The 25,937-nt window shown below is 35.9% G+C and overlaps 1 protein-coding gene across 1 annotated transcript; it reads right to left on the reverse strand.

Annotated features, from left to right (window-relative positions):
* Positions 1 to 957: 957 nt before the first annotated feature.
* On the reverse strand, positions 958 to 10,058 carry CPSF160 (cleavage and polyadenylation specificity factor 160). The gene is made up of 22 exons (XM_078967321.1): positions 9,558 to 10,058; positions 9,178 to 9,330; positions 8,658 to 8,811; positions 8,437 to 8,569; positions 8,191 to 8,336; positions 7,798 to 8,078; positions 7,665 to 7,716; positions 7,349 to 7,591; positions 6,302 to 6,430; positions 6,087 to 6,164; positions 5,856 to 5,993; positions 5,675 to 5,769; positions 5,384 to 5,583; positions 3,781 to 4,505; positions 3,622 to 3,702; positions 3,467 to 3,532; positions 3,290 to 3,367; positions 2,990 to 3,211; positions 2,767 to 2,898; positions 2,511 to 2,687; positions 1,391 to 1,947; positions 958 to 1,294 (listed from the first exon to the last, which is right to left on the reverse strand). The coding sequence occupies exons 1-22, from the start codon at positions 9,893 to 9,895 to the stop codon at positions 1,180 to 1,182; spliced, it is 4,293 nt and encodes a 1,430-aa protein (XP_078823447.1). The 5' UTR covers positions 9,896 to 10,058; the 3' UTR covers positions 958 to 1,179.
* Positions 10,059 to 25,937: the final 15,879 nt, after the last annotated feature.

Genomic DNA, 25,937 nt, shown 5'->3' on the forward strand with positions numbered 1-25,937 from the left:
CTAACTATTAAGTCTCCGTAATTAAGGTGCTTTGATTTCGATTTTAATGGATTCGGTGACTATGATTGTTTCTTTCTGTCATTTAACTTTTTATTCAATCCATGCATCTTTTTTTCTTTATATGTGCTCTTCTAATATTTCTTTACCTCGGTTTATTATTAAAAAATATATATTAGATTAATTGATGTGCATTTATCACTTGACAGTTTACAACTTGTAAAACCTAGCATGAGAATTTTCAACAGAATCATATTGATGGATTATGCATGAATCACGCTTCGATAACGGGATCTTTTTTTGTTTACTTGTTAAATCGGCTTTTAAATGAAAATCAAGTATTCAACATGATAATCAGAGATGCATTTATCATCTCTTAAGGTCTTAAGAAACATGTTATCGTCTCGTTAAATTGAAACCTTTTCTAAGTGGGCATTCATGTTGGAGTCTTACATACTGTTTAGAGATGTATTGTCGAACCAGTCTTATATCTTACATAAATTTAGTATATCATATAGTAAGATTAATTAATATCTCATGTTCTAAATAATAACATATGTTTAGAAAGGGATTATTATATAATTTTTGGCCCAATTTTTTAATAGTGCTACAAGAAGATAAAATATCCGTGATGGGTTATTTGTAGAGTGTGACGAGAACATAATATTTACCAAGGAAAAACAAGAAGGAAAATAAAGTAGGAAAGAACATAATGGAAGTGTCCAAACTCTAAAGCATGAAAATAGCTACAATTAATTTGTAATCAATTTTAAAATTAGATTTTTAGAATTGTACCGAACCAAATAATCTTATACTTTTTATTTACATAAATATAAAAGGATTTTGATGTTCAAGTTCATTCTCCGTAATATACTATAAAAACAAGCATATAATAGCTTAAATTTTTATTTATTGTTGTTTTTAAAAAAAAAAAAAAAAAAAAAAATGTAAAAGCATCACTAAAAAAATTGTTTATAAATAATCTGCGACAAGGATGACTGAGCCTCACTTAAACCCCAATGTTAAATTATACAAATTTGATTTTGACGAGCCCTACCTATGTTACATCATCAAACTCATCTAACCCAAGTACACGACCCACTACATCATTAATTTACTTGCAATCCATACACTAAATCAGTTGACTTATAAGCAACCAAATCAACTGTGAATCAAAAATAATCACAAGAAGCTAGTACCAAGAGCCAGGTCATTTAAATTTGAAATGATCTGAGAACGTGTTGTCCCAATCTGGTTTGCAATCTCAAGCTGATGTTGAAAAGGCAGCATATCATAACTGCAGATACAAAAACGCATAATATATAACACAACTAGAAAAAGAAGAGTTAATAATTGAAGGAAATAGCAAAAACATGGTGAAGAAGAAACTTACTGGCAGAGGAGTTCAGCATCAACAATGGTATCAGGGCCAGGGCGATGAGCCTTTCCATTGGAATGAAAGTGGCGAAAAGATCTGGGATTCAAACCAGCAACATGAGGAACAGCGTCCACAAGTTTTTTCTGCAGAGACTGAAGCCTCCTAAAAGTCAGCTCATCAAGAGGCGCGATACACCCGATGCTCCCATCCAAGGTCCCAAACAGGAGTGCATAACGGTTGGTTTTATCTGATGGAGGGGAGTTGGAGGTCGGAAGCATCTGTAGGCGTAGAAATTTCGTGACGTGGGCCCCGACATGAAACTCTGCCCGAGAAAGAAGCTTCTGGCCTTTCCAGCTCTCGGAGACTTTTGGGGCGTAATAGAATATCTGTACGTTTTTTTGGTCATCCGAGACCATCAGACTTAGTGTGCTTCCGTCGATTAGAAACTCTGTTGCCAAGCAATCCAGGGATCCGAAATCTTTTGCTAGTAGACTCAGTTGAGATCCTTGTTCTTTCCAACTTAGGAAATATATGCTTTTGTGGATATCCCCCAGCAGAATGAAATTTTTTACCTAAAACCATCAACAAACAAATTAGACTAGCTTTTTTGCAACTTTGATTTTTCTCTAGGTAGCAACTCTGAGCTTTTTCTTTTTGGCCAAGGTTTCAAGTAAAATGACTCTATTACCCTTTGCTGATATTAACATTTTAATTGGAGTAAATTGCATTTTTTTCGATACTGATCCTAAAATGTTCTCTTGCAATTTTGGTCCTTATTTGAGATTTTTGGTGCTTGCTCCAACCAAAATAATTATATTTTTGGGACTAAAACTGAAAAAATCTCAACAACCAAAAATACTAGTTTTACTTGGAAAACAAATTTTTCAGAACCAAAAATGAAAAAATAAATAAATAGAACTTACTTTTAAATTATTATTATATTACAAGGGTGGGGGTGGGATTGGCGGGTCCAAAGTAATATAATAATAATAATTTAAAATGTTCAAATTAACAAACATTTATAAATAAACAAATAAATAACAGAAAAAGGTGATATAGCCATTTTACTCGGAACAGAGACCTGTTCACAGACAAATCGGGCAAAAAAAAATGAAAGATGTAGAAGATGACTTACGATGTTTAAGCTGACAACATACAGTGGTGGAGCATCAAAGAAAGCGACCCCACTCAACTCGGAACCTGTCCATTTGTGTAGAATAACTTTGGGGCCCGAAGCTACTAACAAATAGCCTTGAATTGAAGCTAGAGCTGATATGGCACCTTTCATTTCTTTGGAGTACACCTCTGTAACCTTAAAACCAGAAACAAATATAATAATGTCAAAAAAAAAATCAACACAAACCATTAAACAGTGACAGCTAAGCTAGTACCGCTGGCTGTGAAACTTCAGTGCTACTTTCAACGGAAAACAAAAGAACACGCCCTCTTGCAGCCACATCCTCTCCTTGCACATAAGCTGTCCCTATCGCCAAAAGTGTTACGTTTTCCCTGGTTGTTGTATTCTATGATCCACAAATTTAGAAAAATTAACAATAATAATAATAATACTTCATGACATGAGCAACTGTAAGAATAAAAATGGTTTGGGCTTACAGATAATGTAACGACTCGCACAGTTAGTGCATTTTCAGTACTTTGCATGCGGATTGTTCCTTTAGTTTGCCATGGCCCACCAGAACTTTCTGGTTCCAAAATCCTGACCTCGAATTCTTCTACAGTATAAGTACCATCAAGATTTGAAACATCATGCTCGATTTGGTGACCAGATTCTTGATCAACCATAGATGATAGGACTTGGTTTATAGGCTTTACCACCTGCAAAAATAACCAACAAATATTAATACAATAATACGGATATTAAGAATGTGTAAACATAGAAAACAATCCACTCACAGGAACAGAAACTATAAGCGGGTATAAGTTCTTCTCGGCAAAGTATGTTACTTGATGTGGAGTGGCCTTCAAAGGAATCTATCAAAATTCAAAAAACAAAGAAATATTTACTTGATAGTTATCCAATACGAGTATATGTCATATGTGAAAGTGATTATGTTACAGGCTGATAAAGACCTTTTGTACTGGCCAATAGTTGTCATATGATAGCAAGGATGGAAGTTGGCAAATCTTCAATGTACCCTATCAAGAAAAAAAAAATTCATGCATTTTTTAATATTTTATTTGTTAGAAGATGAAAGAAGAAAAGACGAAAAGTTTTGCTATCTGACCTGTGAGGTAACATAGATGAACCCATGGTTACAGTACATGTTATGAAGAACCGTGAAGGCAATAATTGATCCATCACATAGCTGTAAATTTAAAAAACATGGTCAGAAGAAATTTGAGAAAATTGAAAGGAAGGGCAATTTTGTGATTTTACAACATGCCTGGGGATGGATGCGAATCCGCTCTCTAAATTTCATAAACCATGCAGGTCTTGAACCAGAGAGGAAGAAACCAGGGTGACCACCAACATTTTTAAACATTGTTATTCTTGGAAACGGGGTTTCTGCTGACATCTCTTCTCTTGTGTACGTATCCAAAGAAACACGTGAAAATCTCAAATTCTTAAGTCTTGAAGAGTTTGATGAAGAGGTTTCAACAGAAGAAACCACTTCACTTCTAGAAGCATTTTCGGAACCTCCTTCATACAAGTAAGCATGATAACAAAGAATCGTCCCATCAGCCAAGATTCCAAACAGAAAAGGGCGGCTGTTGTCCCCTGGCCACCTGTGCATGGCCAATTCAACAACCTTCATGTTGATGTTGTGGCTATCATTGGAAGGTTCCTGGGATACGTTGTCTCCAAGAAAGATTCTTCCGGAAACAAAGCTGTCAACCGAAAAAACACAAGAGAAAATCGGGACATCGTATATTTCGAGTGAGCCGCTTTCATAACAGACTACACAGTATATATCGCCTTGATCCTGAGGTGTCCCATCGGGTCCTTCAATTGCCTCACTGACACCTGTCAAAAGCCAAGCATCTGTACTTGTCTTTCTTAGCCATGGCTCTGTTCCTCTATCGTGATACAGTGTACAGCAAGCTATCGCTTTCTTGGAGCTTTGAAATGCAGCCAAACTATTGATACTCATGGTGCATGTCGAGGGGTCTGTAAGCATCAACAACAGATTTTTCACATTTACTTGAAGAGCATGCAAAACCTACCACATTACAATTTTGGTCCTTGTGTTCAGCAAAAACTTTCGGTTTTGGTCCAAATCTGAATTTTTTGGTCTTTAGTTTCATGTTTCATAAGGAATTTGGTCCTAAATTTGTTAAATCTAACCACTCACCTGATCATTTTGACCAAACCTGAAGAAAACAGTATGCCACAGGAACCAGAATCGTAATTTTCAATTTATTTTATCAATTAACTAATTTTGAAATTATAGCATATTTTATTTTTGACCATCAAGCATAGTGTTTTACATTATTTTACCTTTAAAACGACCATTTCATTATTGGCCAACCAACATTTTTTGCTCATTTCTATTCTGATATTTGTAAATACTAATGTCTTGGATACGAATACAACTTGCAGAATTCGAACTTTTTAACACATTGATTATTTACGAAAACATATTTTAATGCACATGTATTTATATTCTAGACATTAGCATCTAGAAAATTCAAAAAAAAAAAAAAAAATCGGCGAGCCAAGGAGAAAATGGTCATTTTAAATGATAAAGAATTTAAAAAGTTATACCTTTTATAACTTTAAAAGAAAACACGTTATAATTTTAGAAAAAAGTTTAATAAGAAAATTAAGAGAAATTAGTACTTTTTGGTTCATGGGCAAGATAGTGTTGTAAAGAGAGTAACAGCTTAACAATCCAAGGACCAAAATCGTTACGAAACATCAAAATAAGGACCAAAATTGCAAGGCGGGTCCTTTTGGGACCAAAACTGGAAAAAAAAATATCCACAGGACAAATTTGTAATTACTCTATAGAAAACATGGATATAGTATTATTAAAGAAAATGTACCTCCAACAAGAAGCTGAATACTTCCATCTGTCATCATCAATAATACATACGGATCAGCAATGGAGACGGATGCCACTGAGGAAGAATTGGGAGAAGTTGCAACAGCTTCAGAATTTGCAGGTCGGAAGTTTAGTTCTTGAGTCATGAAAGCACCATCAAGAATTCGAGCACCACGAGCGTACACTTGTATGACTCGCCTCCTAACAAAAAGTTACAAACTTTTATAAAAAGCAACCACTAAGTAACAGGCTATTAACATGACAATATGACATACGAATGATATAAATTCACCTTCCAAAAAGATTCCCAGCATAGATAGTACTTCCTTGAACAAAGTAATCCACGTTTTCAGTCACCTCTTCAAGATTATTAATTGTCTGCAATACCTGCAACACATAATAGCAACAAAACTAGTCAATAGTCACATGTTTTATACTTTTACATGTGAGCAATTTGACCATATTAATATTACCATTGTTCGACTTTCCAAACTGATGATTAAATATGCATGATACTCATCATCCTCGGATGCTGTTTTCAAATGTTCAGGTTGATTGCGTGAATTTTTGTGGTAGACAGTCCAAAGCCCCTTGCAACCTGGTATAGCTTCCTATAAAATGAACATATTGACTTTTTGAAATTAGTCATTAGTGAGGTATGAGGCATAGTAACAGTATGAGGCTCTTTGAGGAAATGAGGAGACCTGGGTGATAATTTCTGGACGGATAGATTGTTGAAGCACACAGAGAGAGCCGTTTTTTCCATGACCAGAACAGCACACCTGGAGATATGTTAAGAGCATCAGCATATATAAGAACTGGAGTGATGTAGAGTTTCAAGTATTTGATGTATTAATAGTACAAAAGAAGGAAAATACCAAAAGCAATTTTCATTAATGAACAGAAAGAGACAACTCACAAGTTCATAATTACTTTGTTTAGCAACCCCTGTAGCATTTGAATCAGCATTCATTCGTGAACCATAAGAGAAGTCTTTCAAAGGGCCAACATTAATCAATGAGTCCCTTACAGTAAACGAGAATGTTTTCTGCATAGTTTTAAAAACAAAAAAAAAAAAAGGAAATGTTATTATATTGCTGTATATAAGGCTTAAAACGAAGAATACGTATATGCCTTGCCATTTACACACCCCTATTTCTTTTTCTTTTTTCCCTTTAAGTGGCTGTTTCTTTTTGCCCATTAACTCATGTGTGGGTAAAGTAGTTGAATGGGTGATGATGTCTATTTCACCCGTATATTCCAACAAATAAATTTCACAATATGCATCCAAGTTTAACAACATTCATCAAATTTAACCTATGAGGAGTTGGAAGGAAAAGGAGGGGCAAACATGTTAGAGTTGGTGTGTGGATACATTAAGCCGAGTTTTTTGGCTTAACCCATGAGGGTCTGTTTCTTTTTTTCCCCATAGATAACCCGCAATGATAAAGTGGCCGGATGGGTAATGAAGTCTATTTGGATAAAGTGCAGTATACATAAGGTTTGTTTGTTTCTTTTCTGAACTAAACAAACCATCTGAATGAAACAAAATGACCATTCTACCCTTAATAGTTAAAAAAAATCACAATATCCATCCATTTTAAGTTTTTAACAATTTAACATGAGGAGAGTTGGAAGGAAAAAAGAAGAAAGACAAATAGGTACATGCTAATTGTCATGATACATTAAGACAGGCTTTTTAGTATAACCCATTAAGTCATTTTGTCCACATTAAGTCAAAAAGGAACAGCCATGCCATGTATAGTTTGTTCAGATTAAGTGATTAAGTCATTAAGACCACTAAGTCAAAAAGAATCATCCCCTAAGTCATTATTATGTCCAACAGCACGTATACGGATAAATTTTGTTCAAAATATATTATTTAAATCGAAGACAAACTCAGGGAAATAAAAGGAAAGAATAAACTCAGGGAAAGAAATTTGTAAAAAGTTGTGAAATGAATAACCTGGGCAGACTGGGCATTGTTCAGATCTGACCCATACAAGGAAAGTTCATCATCATTTGCCAAATCTTGCAAAGCATCAGAGGAAGATCTTCTTAATCGTTTTGTTAATGGAACATCGCCTTCAATATCACCAACCTCTTCCTTTACAATAGAGGACCCTGCCCCACAATGGAACTGCACTAGCAAACTATCCCCTAAACGACTCCCTAAAAAGAAGAAAGAGCTTCCAACAGTAGTGATTCCCTGTAATACAATAAAACCTCATCACATATTGCAAAAATAGAGAAACATAAATGCTTATGTCACCATGACTGACCGAAGTTAACACTGAAGCTTTAGATTTGGAAAGGTCAAGTTTCTGCACCATACTGCAAAGATTTTTTTTAAAAAAAACTATTTGTCATATGTTCAACAAAAGGGAATAAAAAAATAATAACATTTACTCTTACCGGCCATCATGTACAAGTGTCAACAGAAGTAGTTCGCCAGATTTTGTTGACAGCATGGCAACATCATTTGATATCCAAGTTGCATTTGCAGCATCAAGCTCCACACTGAAACTTGATCTTGACATCTCCTGACTGCTATCCATGGGAACAGCATAATTATTCAAAGCCAATATGCATGATGCTGACTGGCTATGATAATGAATAGTATTTGCACAAACTACAAGAACTCCACCAATTGGAGAGGGCACAGCAAGAAGCTTATATGCATCATGTGGAAGATTCTGATACACACAACATAAAAAATTCAGTAGCAACACAAAAAAAAAAAAAAAAAACATAAACTGTAACTATAACACTATATAATTCAGTTGCAATTGTGGGGTCAGAACTTACAGTTGCAGACCATATGAGTGGATGCTGCTTCAAAGTGGTACTGATACTAAGTGCAGAAATCATACAGGTATGATGCTTATGTGGCAGGCGCCCAGCCCAAGTGAGTTCTTTCTCATGAAGGATGACCAAAACAGGTTCAATGTAACCTATAAACTGAATGTTATCAAACTCGTAACTGAAAAATGTATTTGAATCTGTGTTTGAAAGCAATATTTCCACAGATAACGCATATAAAGAGGTTCTCACCATGAACAAAGATAAAATCCTTGACATGTTTGACATCCAACTCCCGTAAGCTAATCATATATGATGATTGTATACGTGCAGAAACTGAGCCTCCACCACTAGAACCACCATCATCTCCCACCAAACCACCAGCCTAACATCCAAAATAACAAAAATGAAATCAATTTTGAGTGATCTGAGATGAAATCAACAGAGATAATGTATAAAGTAGCAGAATAGACCTCAGCAGCTTTGAGTATTATCATTTGTAGGCCATAAACAAGTACCCCTGCACACCTGCCTAGAGGATCAACTTTGATGAACGGCCCTCTGGCAAAAGATTCTCTGCCCTTTTTCAAATGAACCCACTGTGGACCCTCAAAGCAGTGCATTGAACTGGAAAAAAAAGAAAAAAAAAAAAAAAAAAAAAAAAAAAAGGGAGAGGAATATCAATCTTGTTATGATTAGAGGTCCTAATATACAGATCTGTCATAAAGCCAGCAATATGCTTATGCCTGACACAGTAAGACCAATGGAAGATCTATCTGATTCGATAATCATTGAAAAGAAGCTAATGCATCTAAGATCAAAAGTTCAAATGAAAAAAAAAAAATCATTTGAATCTTTGAGTGTTCACATGTATACATGAAGATCATACTATAAAAGTATATCGTCCAAGGAATGATAGGTGATGATGAAAATGTATGCAAACAAAACAAGTCGAGTTTTGATGAGATTCTGGATTAAAGTTGTGTAACTCACCTTGTACGAAGTCCATAAACTGAATCATCAAATTCTAGAATAGAGATTTTTGCATCTTCAAAAGTTAAGATGATAGAATCTCTTCTTCTACCACTTGTTCGCTCCTCTGCTCCAGAAGACAGCACACCCACTGATTCCACGTTGCCGTGCAACCTGTATTACAAGATATAATTTAGAACATTCGATCTCAAAATTCAAAATACGTCTCTCTTCTTAAATGTATGGGAGTATCACATAGAAGCAATGAAAATTAACAATGAAGCAGATGAACTAAGTTCACAACTAAAATGTATCTATCTATTTGCTGAATTGCAATGGTCGTTTTCACTACACCAGCCGAACTTAATGTTATCCTATAAGTTTGAAAATAAAGACAGTACCTGTAACTACAAACGAGTTCTAGTGAAGCACCAGAGAGACCAGCCATGACGCCGCCACGCTGTGGTTGAGATACGGTGCTAGAATCCTTATTAGTGCTATTACCATCTTCTTGAACCCTAACGGTGTATACTTCTAGAACATTGGCTGCGGTCACGATGAGGTTTGGGATAGGGCCAACACCTGGAGTCGGAGTGGAGGGCCAGACGGGATCGATATCATCAGTCGGAACCGGGAGAATGCGGGAAGCGAAGTCGGCGGGAGAATGCGTGATGAATCCCGAAGCGCAGTTGTCGATTCCGGTGGGCGGGTGCATCAATTTGTACGCTGCGTAGCTCATTTTGTCTGAGTATTAAACCCTCAACGATGATTTGTGTAATGTAGGATTGCTTTGGGAGGGCGAGAGAGAGGATCGAGCAATATGTGACTAGGGTTTTAAGAGCTTAAACCTCCCTGCGACGTTTGGGCAGGGAAGAACATATGTACTTCTAATTCACTTCAGCTTTTAAATTTGTTCGGATGTTCTTACTGTTTAGATATGCTAATTAGTGGTTTGTGAAATCGCGTAGGAATACTACAAAAATGCCACACGAGAATTTAGTAAATTGGACTTGAATTTATGTTTATCTTTTAGTAATATTTGATTTGGTCTTAAAGAGTATTCGATTCTCTTTTCATTTTATCGATGAATTAGGGTTCTTATCAATTTAATTAATCAAATTGTGAAATTTGTACGTGTTTTATGATTTGATGTTAGTAACATGCACTTGATCGGTTGATCGGTTGTAAATAGATCAAAAATTAGTGTAATCAAATATTAGATGTTCATATTTCCGAACTTATGAGGAATGTTTGATATTGTTGGTAATTGTTGTTAGAACATAATGTTATTTAATGATTTAATGCAATAGCTTATTTGAATTGAATCAATTAAATGAAGTTTTATTTGAAAAACTTATTTTGAATGAAACACCTTTGTTAGTTTGGATATTAAAACCACTGTTTTGAAAACCGGACCAAACCGGCCGATCGGACCGGTTCAACCGGGAACCGGTGTTATGGCTGGTTTTATAAAGCCCAAAAATCGTTTGTAGCTTAAACCGTAAAAAACCGGCGGTTTTAATGTAAACCGGGTTGAACCGGCCTGGTTCAACCGGTTAAAACTGGTGCTTTTAACTAAAATTTAACTTTGGCAAAAAATCAATTTGAATTTTCATAAAACATATGAAAGCTCATAATATATCCTCAACTTCGGTTTGAAACTTACGAAACCGTATTGGGATTGATTTGGTACACCGGCTCTGAAAACGCATTTATAGAACCATTTGCTATTCCAAATTTGAATAGGCTAGCGATGTGGGATTCATTGAAACACTATTGAGCCTTAACCCTTTAATTTTTTAATGCCAACAACCAAATACTTTCTTCCTAACTTTCGATGTGGGAATCAATTCTTTTTATTTACAACTTATATATATATATATATATATATATATATATATATATATATATATATATATATATATATATATACACACACACACACACACACAACGGTTCGTCCGGTTTTTGGGACCGGTTCAACCGGTTAGACCAGTTGAACCATCGAACCGCTATGACGACCGGTTCGATGTCCGGTCCGGTTTTCAAAACATTGATTAAAACTTATTAATATACAAATTATCAACCTGGATTAAACATGAATTATAGTCATATTACACCTTACAACACAACACATATATAGGAATTAGAATCGGAAATATATTTCTCTTATTGAATTTTAGTATTAATCTTGTTTCTTTATGAAGTTTAATTTGAATTCAAACACACCCCCTCGTTTTAACATTGATTGCATGATGTGTGAGAATATTGATAAATAAGAAGTCGTGTATGCATGTGAATCAACCTGTTTACTCTATATTATCTTCAGTGTAAGCAGTAGCAGTGATTTGCATTTAACTGTTATTATTTTATCCCATTATTTGTTGGTTTGACCACCAAACACTTATGTTTAAGTTTAGTATCGTTATTATGAACTTATAAACAATATATGCATTATAAAATACCTTATACAAAACTTTATTATAATATCTTTTAACTACCCGCGGTACGGGGAATCTGGTTTGAATGGTCGCATAGGGTTGTTGGATTTCAGAAGTGTTATAATGCCAAAATGGTCATGTCCTCTGGTGTTTCATGTCTGGCCCCTGTCTGTACATAGTGGTTGAAAAGTATTGGTTAACACTTATAAAACAATATCGTTCGTAAATAGCCGCGATAAATATTAGACCAGAATCTAGTTGTAATAATATTAAGTTTCGTCGAAGGAAATTATATTGTTAGAAGCGAAGCGTTGTCCAAGTTGGAATCACCACTTTGACAAGTGAGTGCATAGTTATTTTCATCTTACACATAGATATGAAGTATTTAATATAAATTACGTGATATGTGTGTATATTATATGTGTTCTTGATATCTATGTTTGATGAACGATTTATACATGTTTTAAAATGATTTAAATTGTATATGTAATTTATATCCACGAAAATGTTGGGTAAAACATGGGTAAATGAAATAGTTTATGTGTGATTGTAACATCCTAAGTTTGTCGATTATAGCCCTTAGGGATGGAAGGGTAAATACATGAAAAGCCTAAGGGCTAAACTGTAATTTTGGGACCATGAGGAGTACGTTGCGCGTATATAAGGGTACGCTGAGCGTACTAGGGCACGCTGAGCGTACTAGGGCACGCCTTAGTACATTGGGCGTAATCATAAAAGATGAAAACCCTAATATCTCGGGTTGGGAGCTATCTAAACATCCTTACGGCTCATTTTGTCTCCTCCTTCTCAGCCTCCATCTTCCAAAAACGTTCCCAAACCCTAGTTCTTGTGTGAGAGAGTGAATTGGTGGGTATTTTGAGCTCTTAAAAGGGAAGCCATTGCAACAAATAGTTGAAGAAAGAGATTAGCTTGTAGATCTGAAGTTGTATTGTGCCCTAAAAGCTCCAGGAAGAAAAAAGTTTCAAACTTTATGCTTGTAGGTCATAGATCTAGCCTTTTTATCATTATGGAACCATTTATTGTCCCAAAAAACCCCCTAATATGGTGCATGGTGCATTTTGGACGAGATAAATTGTCCTTTCTGGACCTTGATGAGGTCTTAAGTGATAAAAATGAGGTTGTAATTGCTTAAGATGTCCCATGCATGTAGTAGAAGGGTCTTAATGGATTAAGAGCTTTTTGGACGTCCAAAATGATAAAGTTTGAGAGTTTGCGAGTCTTATGCACATTTGGTCACTGGATTTGGAATTTGGGCTTAAGTGCTTAAGTCATTAAGCACTTATTAGGATTTTGGTTAAACCCTGCATACACCCAACGTAAGGTTTTGTATGCCCAGCGTACTAAGCCAATGGCCCGTTTTCCGGTCAATGTAAAACCTATGTACCCCCCGCATAGCCTTGGGGTACGCACAGCGTACGCCTTCAGGGGACTTTTGGTGATTTTGGGCTTTGGGTTGGGCTACTTTCTAGGCTAGTAGGGTTGGGCCTTACTAGACTTTATGAGTAGACATGATTTGGGTCAGTTAGTGGTAGTGGATCATGGGATTAGGCCCAATAAGGAGGTTGGGCCCAATTTAGTAAACTGGTCCAATAGTGTATTTATGTATATGGATATTCAAGTTAAGAACTTGGTTTGGGGCTTTGGCCCAACAAAAGAGAATGGACTTGATAAGTTATAAGGACACTTAACCAAGGGAGTAATATTGGGTATTAACCTAGTATTTATTAAAGATTTCTAGTCAGGACTTGATCGAGGGATCAATTTTATCCGAAACATAAAGTAAAAAGACAAGAACCCTATGTGGACTATGAACCAACAAAAAAAAGAGCGTCAGCTCCAAAAAAGGATTGTTTGCATTACTCAAATGTACAAATTTTTTACTCTGAGATATATTCCAACATTTCCAGAAGAAACCATTAAGCTTTGGTTGAAAGATGCAACATACATTAAATATTATCTCTTCAGGTTCGTTAATATGTGGATTCTTAGGATCATGCTAGTGAGTTGTGCTCGCTGGGAAAGGACATTTTTCTTTATCGATATTATCTCATGTCTTTAGGGGGACAACAAAGTTGCATATTGTTTGGCTGCTTATAGTCATACTCCATTTTATTTAATAGCTTAGGGTCTCTTCCTTTTTATTCTAAAAAGCATGTTCATAGCCAAGGCATGTTCGTTTTTAGAGCTCCCTAGTTTGTTTTGATGTTAGGGGCAAGGCCTTTATGTCCCGCCTTGTCTTTTTTTTTTTTGCAATAAATAGCGAAAGCGAGATGATAGTTCTATGTCGGGTGAGAGAAGAGATAGAGGAAGGTATTCTCACGGCCCGAAGTGCAAAGCCCGATAACCTATCCGTAGTTCGGAAGGAATCTGTGACAGTTCGGGATTCCCGGTAGGACGATAGCCAGATATTTGCAGTATTTCAACACTACTTGTGAGGTGAGTTATCCTCACTGTGCTCAAGGGTGTAAGGCACCAAGGTCGGCCCTTTAATTTGCTAATTATGATTGTTAGTATTGTGATATGTTATTATTTGTTGGATTAGTGTCTAAGTCCATAACTATTTTGGTATGTACTTGACCCGATGGTGCATGGTATTTTTGGGTTGCCTTCACCAAAGCAACTTGATTGGAGAAATGAATAAATAGAGAGAGGATAATATGATTTATTAATATGTTATAAGAATAATATATTAAATGAGAAATCATATTTGTTTAATTAATATTGGTTAATAATTAATTAAAAATTAGTTTTGTGATCAAATGTAATTAATTAAACTAGAGGGGCTGATTTGTAATTATGTGATAGTTACAAAATAAGGTAAGGATTATCTTATTTATATGGTGGACGAATTTAAGGTTGGAAAGCCTTAGAATTAGAGTATGATAAAGATTCAAGGATTATCTTATTGGTTGCTTAATGGATAATCAACTAGATAAGGATAATGACTGAAACCCTATCTCTACACCTATATAAACACCCTTAGGGTCATGAATTCGTGTATCCCTTCCCAAGAGGTCCTAGATACGAATTCTAACCTCTCACCTCTCTCTTTATACCTTCTCCACTTGCTTATGGTGTTTGTAAGCCATTAGAGGAGTGACACTTATGACTCTAAGCCTTCCAAAGTCAATCCAAGGTGGAGTTGTGATTGTTATTGCTATATAACAATCAAGGTATGTTCTTAAACCTAATTATATGTTAATGTCGATTTCCATATGTTAGAATTAGGGTTTATAGTCTTGGATTCAAAGCATGTACAATAGAGAAACCTAGATCCAAGCATTAGGGTTTGTATGAGCACATAGGATGTCTTATGACCAAAACCCATCAGTGGTATCAGAGTCTAGCTTGGTTTCAATTGTATTGATGCATTGTATAACTGGAAAATCGTTTTTTGGGCTTTATGGCTGAGGAACTCGGCGAGTAGACCTCAACTCGACGAGTACAGTGTGGTACTCGGCGAGTTCGAGCGTCAGATAATGCTTATCTCGGGATTTCTTGCTGTTTTTGCATATGGATAGTTACCTTATCATGTTAGATCAATATAAATCCGATTTTATGATATATATGACTATATTGTTGATCTAATTAAAGATAATTATCAATTGACAAGATAATTGTTTCCTTATAAGATAATTGATTAATTATTTTGAGTAAATTGATAAATTGTTTTGCAAGAAATCATTAAACAAATCAAATATGGATAATTATGTAACTAAATGTTAGTTTAGATTATTTGTTATTTGATCCTTGTTGTTATGAAAAAGTTTCATATTTTCCCCTTTAGGTTTTATAGTTTAAATTTGAACCCAAAAGTTTTGAAGTTTTGAAATTTAAATAGTTAAAACCCTAATGTTTTGAAAAAGATTTCAAAACTTGCCCTCGAGTTTTGGAATTTAAAAGTTGATTAAAAGGTTTAATTAGAAATGTTAAATTCTAAAACTCTAGTAATGTTATGAAAAGTTCAAATCACACCCTTATGGTTTTATTAATTAATTAAGGAGTATAATTAAAAGAGGTTTAATAAATCCATAAAAGTTTAGGTTAACCATTTAATTGAATTAAAAGTATAATTGTTAAAGTTAACCATATAGTATTTTAAAAGTATAAAATACACCCTATACTATATATAACATTAAAAGTCTAACATTATATATGTGTATGAGTAAAAGTCAGTCTTACCGTTAGTAGGCCTCATTCATGAAGCTGGTCTATAAGGGGTGTTTAAGGAAATTGCCTATAAAATGGCGATTGAATGGGTATCCACTCTTACCCACCGCACTCTTGACTAGTGGAGGGTCGTTAGCCGAACGGGTAGGATAGGACGAAACCTTCCATTATAAGTATAATGAAATACAAAGTAACTAAATGTATTTCAAATTCCCAATCTTAGTTACTTAGGCAAAAGTGAATTGATGCAATTCCATGAAATTACACTTTGTGCCCTTGCGAAGACGTTAGTGGAGCGTGTGTGGTTTACCGGCACACTAAATGGTTCTAAGCAAAGGTAGCAAAGGGTGACTCAATGTTTGTCATAGTTCGGTGGAGCGTGTGTGGTTTACCAGCACATCGAATAGGTGATTGTAACATGTGAGGGCACCATGTAGTTTGCATGGTTATTCACACCCGCTTTGTGATCCTCGGCATCCCAGTCACAAACAAGAGGGGCATATCAAGATTTAAACATGCCATTGAAATGTTCAATGAATCTCAAAGGATCTAGGAGTTTTCATAGATTTAAAACTTAAATTTCTTTTTCATTTTTCATGGTGGAAACTAGTGAATCGTCATTCACTTACCTTCAAATGTTCTGCAATTTGGGTTACGGCATCCCTCTCCCGAGTTGTAGGATATTGTGTTGGGTCCTAGCCTTGGAATTTCATTTGGGTGATTTACCAAGGACTCAATCAATCAACTAACTTGAATTCCTTTTTTCTCCCGATGTCAAAGTTCGACAACTATGGTCTTCTTAATCCCGTGGAACAAGCATTCCACATGAAGATGATATTCCATGATTCGATCGAGGAACAAGAGATCATGCTTCACTTCCTCCTCCTCCTCCAATTATTCTCCCTAACCCACAAGTTCAAAGGCTTGAAAAGTTCAAGATCATTCAAGCCCTTTTGGCAAGTGAACATAAAGAAGGAAAGTCGGTGTGTGCACACGTCCTAGGGATGAAGTCACACTGTTGGGATCCGTTGTCTGTGAGGAAATGGCTGTTGATTGGGTTCTTCAGTCACTTCCTAACTCATGTAGTGAGTTCGCAAGAGAGTACTATATGATAAACCACGACGTGACCCTTATAGATCTCACCTACATGCTTATTGCTGTTGAATCAACAATGGTTTGGCGCAATAGAAAAGCAAAGTTGATTGGTGAATCTGCCTTCAAGACCTCTATGGATATAGACAATGGCAATGAAAGACATGCAATGATCAAAAAGTTTGATCATAAGAGAAAGGCGATGTCTGAAGTAGTTCCATGTGTTGTTCCAAAAGAGTCAATTTGCTTTTATTGCCAAGAGAAGGGGCATTGGAGATGAAGTTGCCCTATTTACCTAAGAGATCTAAGAGATGGGAGAGTCAAAAGTATGACTACGCTTTAGGTAAGAATCCACTATCTAACTCCATTAAATTCCTATTCATTGATTCTTAATACATGATGTGATAAGATTGCATTTGAATGTTTTGAAGGATCGGTGAAAAGAAAGGAAGCTTGATAAGAGAGCAAGATGAATCTAATCACAAGAGATGGATCTTGATCGCATGGACTTAAAGATTGGATTTTGAGCTTAGATAGTGATGATTGAGTTGTTAGAAATTCTTCATTTTTTTACATAGTTTTCAATGGATTTTGCATTGTAGGGACAAATGTTTTTTCCGCTGCTTTTATAAATAAAATAAATTTTGACTCACTTATTTATTTGTTTATTTCCTTGCAATGAAATCGTTATGAAAATTGATGTTTGAATATTTCTACAACGAATGGATGTGATTCTTAGTTATGTTATTTATGGAAATGTCGAGAATTTACCAAATAGGGAGAGTTTCTCATCGCCCAAGTTTCAATTGGACAGAAACTTGGAATCATGCAACTTGGTTGCATGATGAATGAGAAATTTCGTATTTGGAAATTGGACTAATTCATTGACAAAGTGTCAAGTGAAGGACTAGGAGATCGAGTACACAAAGTTGTGTGTTGATCAAGTTCACCATAAGAGTAACAAAGATATTCGTCATGATTTACTAAAGGCTTAGTAAATATGATTACACTTACAAGATTAAGTGTAATTTTGAATTGATTAAAGGGTTTAGATCAATAGCAAAACGAATAAGAAGAATCAAGTAGGCAGAAAGATAAGAGTTTCTCCATTCTAAGAAGAAGGGAGAGTAACTTTTATGCTTTATGATAGGTCTTAATGATTAAGAACCATATCTCAATTGATCCTCTAATGAGTCTTGGTACAATTGTATGTCCAAGAAGAGGAATCAAAGATTGAAGAAATGGTCAAATCAAGAAGTCAATCATACTTCGTTCCAAAACAAGTCTTAAAGTCAAGATTGTGACATTGAGTGAATGGTATTAAGAAGGTTTATAGCATTCATCAATTGTGGAATGTTGTGATGTCGTGGATAAGACAGAGACCAACTAAGACCAATTTATGAAGTGTTTTGATAAAAGCTACACTAACTCTTGAATATTTGGTTGTCAACAAATGTTTATTGACAAGAGAATCTTATATGTCAAGGAGTAAGTGGGAGTCCTAATGGTCTTGAAAGGTTTCAAGAACAAATCAAATAAACCTTATTGATCATCACTAGCACACGAGTTGAGGTTTACAACCTATCGTGAAGACATTATTTTGTTTCTGTGCCAATCCAATCGAGTTAATTATGCATGTGAGTCCTATGAGTTCTCATTTGAATGCATAAAAGGCAAGGACCTTGATCAATGGAAAGTACATTGATAGGAAAAGGTGAGCTGCTTAACTACTTGGAAGACGTGGTGGGCAGCTGTGCTACCATAAGGCAAGAAATCAAGATTAAGGAAGTTCGATCCATATGAGTTTGAATTTGTCGTAAACTTTAGTTTTAACAAATTCACATGGATAGGAACACATACACCGTTTAAATCTAAGTGTCATAAGATTTCCTCATTCATGAAAATGATTGTGAGGAAATGCTTTCACTAAGAAAGATTTTAAAAGATAGTGATTGTAAAATTGCATTCTCGAATTCAATCATGGTTACGGCATCCCTTTCCATAATTTGAATTGTGAGGTTTGGCAATTAATCTTAATTGTTAAGACACACATATGAACTATCTAAGGCAAAAGTGTATAAGTTCAAGAAGCCTTGATAAAAGATTATCAAAGCACTAAGTATTAGAAACATGGACTTAAGAAATTCAATAGGTATTGTTTTTCTGAAACTTAAGATGTTTATGAATACATATCGAAGCTAGTGGGAGCATAAGTGTTATGTTTTATAATAATCATCATGATAGTGGGAGCATAAATGTTATGATTGGATGATTATTAAGGCACGTATTGCATAGTTGGCAATATTAATTATAGAAAACAAGAGTCATACTTTGCAAAGTTGTAAGAGTTGAAAGGTTGTTTTGCTATAATTAAGGGAGAGAATATTATGCTTCATTTCAAATCTAAAGGATTAGGTTGTGGAATGTTAATAAATTTAGTCAAAGGTACATAGTGTGTTCTTAAAATTTCGATTATGATTACGGAATTCCTCTTCACAATTCGAATTTTGAGAACATAGAAAATAAAACATTGTGCGTCGTGTCCCATACGCTTCGAGTATAGGATCGATTGCAAATGATTTAATGTTTGACCATTCTAAAATTTTCCAAATGTCTAGTGCATTTAGAGGGAAAAGGGACTAGAATTGGTTTTGACTAAAATAATTAAACAACTATCAAAGGACAATCCAAAGTTCGACGAGGATTGGTCGCTTGTGAGTAGTTGGAAGTATAGTATTGGAAATTATGGAAATGTTTCCATATTGAATGGACAATATCGACCTAATTACGAATAGATAAGATTCTATTAAGAATGAGTTGTCATATGGAAAATATGGAAGCGTGTCCATATTGGGAAGTAAATATTGAAAATCTATGTCTAGATTAGAAACTTTTATGCAAAAGGATGTTCAAATGAATGTACTTTGAGAGAGAGACATCATATCTAAGGAATTGTCTTGTAATAATCTACGTTAGAGGAATTTGTAATATCATTGGCAATAGTCTTTGAGACTTTGGTGCAGTGACATTACAAAAGGATCGTTGCATAAAGTGTTAGAATCTAGTATATTCTATAAGTAACAAGAATTTGATATTCTTACACTTAAGAAAATGGATTTGGAGTTGTGAAATGAGAATGATTGGAAATGTGTTCAATTTGTCTATTTCACAAAAGTAAGAACCATAGGTAAACATTGTGTGCATGCTAGGAGCATGGGACAAGTGTAATAATTCAAGTAAAAAGTTGATTACCCGAAACGACAAATAATGAGTAATCGATATGGTGATAAATAAAACGTGTTTTGTTTATACTCAAAGGTTTGAGGCCATATGGGATTAGTATTATTCTTGTGTTTCACCTTGCATGTTTTGACTTCCAGAATAATTGAGTTTATTAAGAATAATCGAATTATTCAAACGGGCCACAGTCGTTCATATGTTGGAAGTAGATATGAATGAAGATTGTCATGAATTGGTACGTGGATTGTCTAGAAGAGTATTAGACATAAGCAAATGTTTGCTGCAACGTTCATGAGTGCTTATGAATATGATTTGAGCATTGGATTAAACCCACGCTCACTTGGATCACTCCATGAATTGTATTACGAGTGATTGGTGAGACGATAACATCTTATATTCTTGAAACCAAGATGTGTGAGTTGTATCTTGCGAATCGGTTGCACATTGATAATATGTAAACGCACCAGTAACTTGGTGTTATAAAACATATTGTTGTGTGTGATTCGGTGAGTGAGTGCAAGCGAGCATTGTATCAAAGTTTATCCGTTCCTTTTATCCAAAGTAGGATAAAATCGATATCTTTGGGCCCCTCGATGGTTTAGTGATGACATACGTAAATGCTCGGCCGGGCTAGGGCTAATTTGATTTGTTCAATTAGTCTGTCGTCATAAATCGGAAATCGAGATATAGTACAAAGAGAATGATTTGAAATCATATCTCATACGATATCTAGAATGGGGGAATATATGATCCCTTATCTAAGGACACGCGTATCTGATATGATCAGAGTTGACAGCGGCTTTGGAAAGCTACGGTTGCAGATCAGGATCTGAAGTCATACGCAGAATAGTTGTTAGACTTATCCAAGTGGGAGACTGTTGGATTAGTGTCTAAGTCCATAACTATTTTGGTATGTACTTGACCCGATGGTGCATGGTCCTTTTGGGTTGCCTTCACCAAAGCAACTTGATTGGAGAAATGAATAAAGAGAGAGAGGATAATATGATTTATTAATATGTTATAAGAATAATATATTAAAGGAGAAATCATATTTGTTTAATCAATATTGGTTAATAATTAATTAAGAATTAGTTTTGTGATCAAATGTAATTAATTAAACTAGAGGGGCTGATTTGTAACTATGTGATAGTTACAAAATACGGTAAGGATTATCTTATTTATATGGTGGACGAATTTAAGGTTGGAAAGCCTTAGAATTCGAGTATGATAAGGATTCAAGGATTATCTTATTGGTTGCTTAATGGATAATCAACTAGATAAGGATAATGACTGAAACCCTATCTCTACACCTATATAAACACCCTTAGGGTCATGAATTCGTGTATCCCTTCCCAAGAGGTCCTAGATACGAATTCTAACCTCTCACCTCTCTCTTTATACCTTCTCCACTTGCTTATGGTGTTTGTAAGCCATTAGAGGAGTGACACTTGTGACTCTAAGCCTTCCAAAGTCAATCCAAGGTGGAGTTGTGATTGTTATTGCTATATAACAATCAAGGTATGTTCTTAAACCTAATTATATGTTAATGTCTATTTCCATATGTTAGAATTAGGGTTTATAGTCTTGGATTCAAAGCATGTACAATAGAGAAACCTAGATCCAAGCATTAGGGTTTGTATGAGCACATAGGATGTCTTATGACCAAAACCCATCAGTATTATGATATGTTAGCTCGGTATCCTGGTAGATAGGATGGTTGTATGCTAGTATGATTTGTTAGATTGGTATACTGGTAGATCGGATGTGGTTATGCTTAGTAACCTATAGTTGGTCTCGCTATCTATATGATGGTAGGAGATTACCTGTTATGTGCACATGATTGATTGGTGGTTGAGGGTATTCCATCCCGAGGATGATAGGACCCTAGTATGTTGTCTTATAGACTGTTATATGATTATCTGATATAGGTGCACGTGTTTGTTTGGTTATAGTATGTTAGCATTCCAGCCCAATGGTTGAGGGTCTGGGGTATTCCAACCCGATGGTTGATTGGACCCATAGTATGTTGGCATTCCAACCCAATGGTTGAGGCCCAGGGTATTCCAACCTGATGGTTGATTGGACTCATAGTATGTTGGCATTCCAACCCGATGGTTGAGGGGCATGGGGTATTCTAACCCGATGGTTGATTGGACCTATAGTAAGTTGGCATTCCAACCCGATGGTTGAGGGGCCTGGGGTACTCCATCTCGATAGATGATTTGACCCATAGTAGTAGTTATATAGGTGGTGTTTGTGGGCATTCCAACCTGATGGTTGTGGGTCGAGAGTATTCCATCCCGAGGAGGATTGGTCTCGTAGTACGTGGGCATTCCAACCTGATGTTTGAGGGTCTGGGGTATTCCATCCCGATGGATGATTGGACTTATAGTATGATGTTTGTTATTATATGTGTATTGTTGTGTGTATGGGTATTTTGGGGGTAACTCATTAAGCTTTCGGGCTTACAATTTTAGTTTATTGTTTCAGGTTCAGTGGATGACTGTAAAAAGGCGAAGGCATGACCGTACACTTCCTCGAATGATGATTATGGTTTTTGGTAACTCTGATGTCTAAACTATTTCGAAAACAAATTATAATAATCGAAAGGTTTTGTATGAATTAAAATTTTTTAAATTGGCTCGAATTTTATGGATGTTACAAGTTGGTATCAGGGCCTTAGTTTGAATGAATTGGAGTAACACTCGTGTGAATCCAGTCTCAAACTGAGGAAAATGTTTTCAAAATGATCTTAATGGTTTTCAAATTAAGAAAGGAGGATGCGAAGTGTACAATCAGCCGGAGCCAATAAATAGACCCCAAATTACTATGTAGTTATTTGATTATGTGATATGTTAGAACAACATGCTAGTACTATGTTAGGGATCTTCACAAATTGCATGATTAGAATTGCCTGATTACATGATGCCTGCTAGCCTAGGGTTTTCCTTATATGAAATTGACATCATTACTGTAGTTACTTGTGTATGCATCACGGTTATACATAATTAAGATCTTATAGTCTGAGAATGTTTGATTTGGCCTTATGTTTTGTACTTGTATGATTGGGAGCTTAGGGTAGGATTGGATATTCGAAAGTCTATGGGGTCCAGCGTTATGTACGGCTAGCATTCACTAATGTTGCAGGGTTAGTGGAAGTTGTTGGATTAGGTGTCTAAGCCCATAACTATAATTGGTATGTACTTGAATTCATAGTAGCAATGTACTTTTGGGTTGCCTTCAAACCTGACAATGGAATAAGATAATTGTTAGAGAGGGAATAATGATTTATTAATTTATTACTTGGTTAATAAATTAATTTGAAATAAAGATAAATGATTTATTAATGTATTATGGATATAATATATTGATTAGAAATCATATTGTTTAATTAATATTTAATCAAAAATTAATTTGGAATTAATTTTAGGATTAAAGGAATTAACTGAAACTGCAGGGACTAAAGGTGACAATGTTAAAAAATTAAGCATTGAAACATTATAGAACCTCCTTTAGAGGTGGGGAACGAAATCTAGAGTGTCCTAGGGTTTCATTCGGCTCTAAGGGTGCCTTGGAAGCCTTAGGGAGGAAGTTAAGGGATTAGGGTTATCTAAGATACACCTGCCTTATCCTAAACCTTCCTTATCACCTATATAAACCCCTATAGGGTTGGATTTCGTGGAAGGCACTCCAAGAGAGGCTTAGAGCTGAATTTTCCACTTCCCTTCTCTCTCTCCATAGTAATCATTGGTTGCTAGGTTTATTTGTGAGCCATTAGAGGCGCGACACTTGTGGCGCTTGCTACCAAAGTTCAAGATCTTCAAGGATTTGATTGTTATTACAATATAACAATCAAGGTATGTATTGTAACATCCCAAAAATACAGGCCAAAATTTTCATTTTTAAATACGTCATTATAAAACCAATAGTGTAATAAAACATTTGTAATATCATGTTATGTCAAAACCAAAGTAGAAATAATCAAACATGTTATCATAAAACAATATCAGAGTGTAATCCCAAAGATCTCATGTGCGGAAAACCATAGTGTGATGCGTTGCAATCAAGCCGACTCCTTTCCTTTAAACACGAAGTACCTGAAACCAAAACTGAAAACCGTAAGCACGAAGCTTAGTGAGTTCCCCCATCATACCACGTACCATACAATCATATAACATACATATACTATCAGACATATCTGGGTGCCCGACCTACCCCTTCGGTCCTCTGGACCGGATACTGCCTAGCATATCTGGGTGCTAGCCTCCCCTTCGGTCCTCTCGACCGGATACTGCCTAGCATACCTGGGTGCTGGGCTCCCCTTCGGTCCTCTCGACCGGTAACCGGGGACTATTTCACCCCCTAACACTACCACATAAAAGCATAGCATAAACACATAAGTCATATATTGCCTAGCATATCTGGGTGCTGGCCTACCCCTTCGGTCCTATCGACCGGTAAGTGGGGACTATTTCACCCCCTACTACTACCACATAATATCATATCACATATATCATAATCTGTTTAGCATAGTTGGGTACTAATCTACCCCTTCGGCCCTATCGACCGGTAACCGGGGACTATTTCACTCCCTACTACCACTATCGCATAACATCATATCATGCTAGCACATAAACATAACAGGTAGTAGCAAACATAGACAATTATCACAAAGACAATCATCTAACAACAACTCCTACTGGTGGGCCGACATTGTTGCCGTAGACCCACCGCTACTAGAAGGTAACTCACCTCACACTGCTGAAGTCCCGTAGACACAATCCCACACTGCTGAAGTCCCGCAGGCTGAACCCCAACTATTGGTTGACAGATTCCCGAACTGTCAACACCAAAATAACATCCAATTAATAATTGGGTCCCAACACATAACCATAATACATACTTGGATAATTACTACATTACCCTAGGATTGGCTTATTTAAGCCCAATAAGGCCCAATCCATAAGCCTAAAGCCAACTAGGAAACAAAGCCCAACGCATGGCCCAATTTTCCAAATTGGGCCCAACCCCTTACATGGGACTTACCCTAGGCCTATTAAATTATTTTAGTCCATATAATTATTCTTGGGTGGCCCATTAATAATCCAATCATCATGGCCCAGTATAAAGGCCCAACAATAAACCCAAGTGAAGTTAGGGTTTCACATAAAATGCCGATTAGGGTTAAGTTTCCTACTTAACCCATTAAGAATTATTCCTTTAAGGACTTAATCCATTAAGTCCATTCTTCTAAATAAGTCATATGGTGTGATTGGGCTTAATCACACAATTCCATTCCAATGGCCCAAACGTGGGCCCCAACAAGTCAAAGCCCATAATCCCAAATTAGAGTTTTCACATGAAATGATGATTAGGTTCAATGTTTCTTTCTTAACCCATTAAGAACTTAATCCATTAAGTCCATTATGCCTTACGCTAGTTTGCCAATGATTATTAATTATTATTTAAGATTTAATAATTAATTCTCGTGTGTGTCCCAAACAATTTCCACAAATTAGGGTTTTATTTGCATTATGGTTTTTCCAACCAAATATTAGTCCCTTTATCAACTTGTTGGGCTTTTAGGTCCATTAGGGCTTTATTGGGCCTACTAGGCCCACTAGAATGTCATTAATCCCACTAGGGTTTTATTGGGTCGATTAGAGTCCATTAGACTCATTAGGGTTTCCACTAAGCCCATTTGGCTACATTGGGCCCATTAGCCGAACAAGGCCCATTAGGGTTTCAAGCACCCCAAACAAATCACACTTGACGAGGCAAGACACACCGCCACCCGACACGGCAGCCGGTGGCGGT

This window comes from Lactuca saligna, chromosome 8, assembly GCF_052625555.1.
Source record: "Lactuca saligna cultivar CGN05327 chromosome 8, ASM5262555v1, whole genome shotgun sequence".
Lineage (NCBI taxonomy): Eukaryota > Viridiplantae > Streptophyta > Magnoliopsida > Asterales > Asteraceae > Lactuca > Lactuca saligna.

Excerpts from the sequence above, each read along its gene's own strand:
- CPSF160 (XM_078967321.1), bottom strand. The coding sequence starts at position 9,895 with ATGAGCTACGCAGCGTACAAATTGATGCACCCGCCCACCGGAATCGAC. Across the intron at positions 8,079-8,190 it reads CACTCATATGGTCTGCAACT|AATCTTCCACATGATGCATA; the intron begins GTAAGTTCTGAC and ends TGTGTGTATCAG. Across the intron at positions 7,717-7,797 it reads ACACTTGTACATGATGGCCG|TATGGTGCAGAAACTTGACC; the intron begins GTAAGAGTAAAT and ends AAATCTTTGCAG.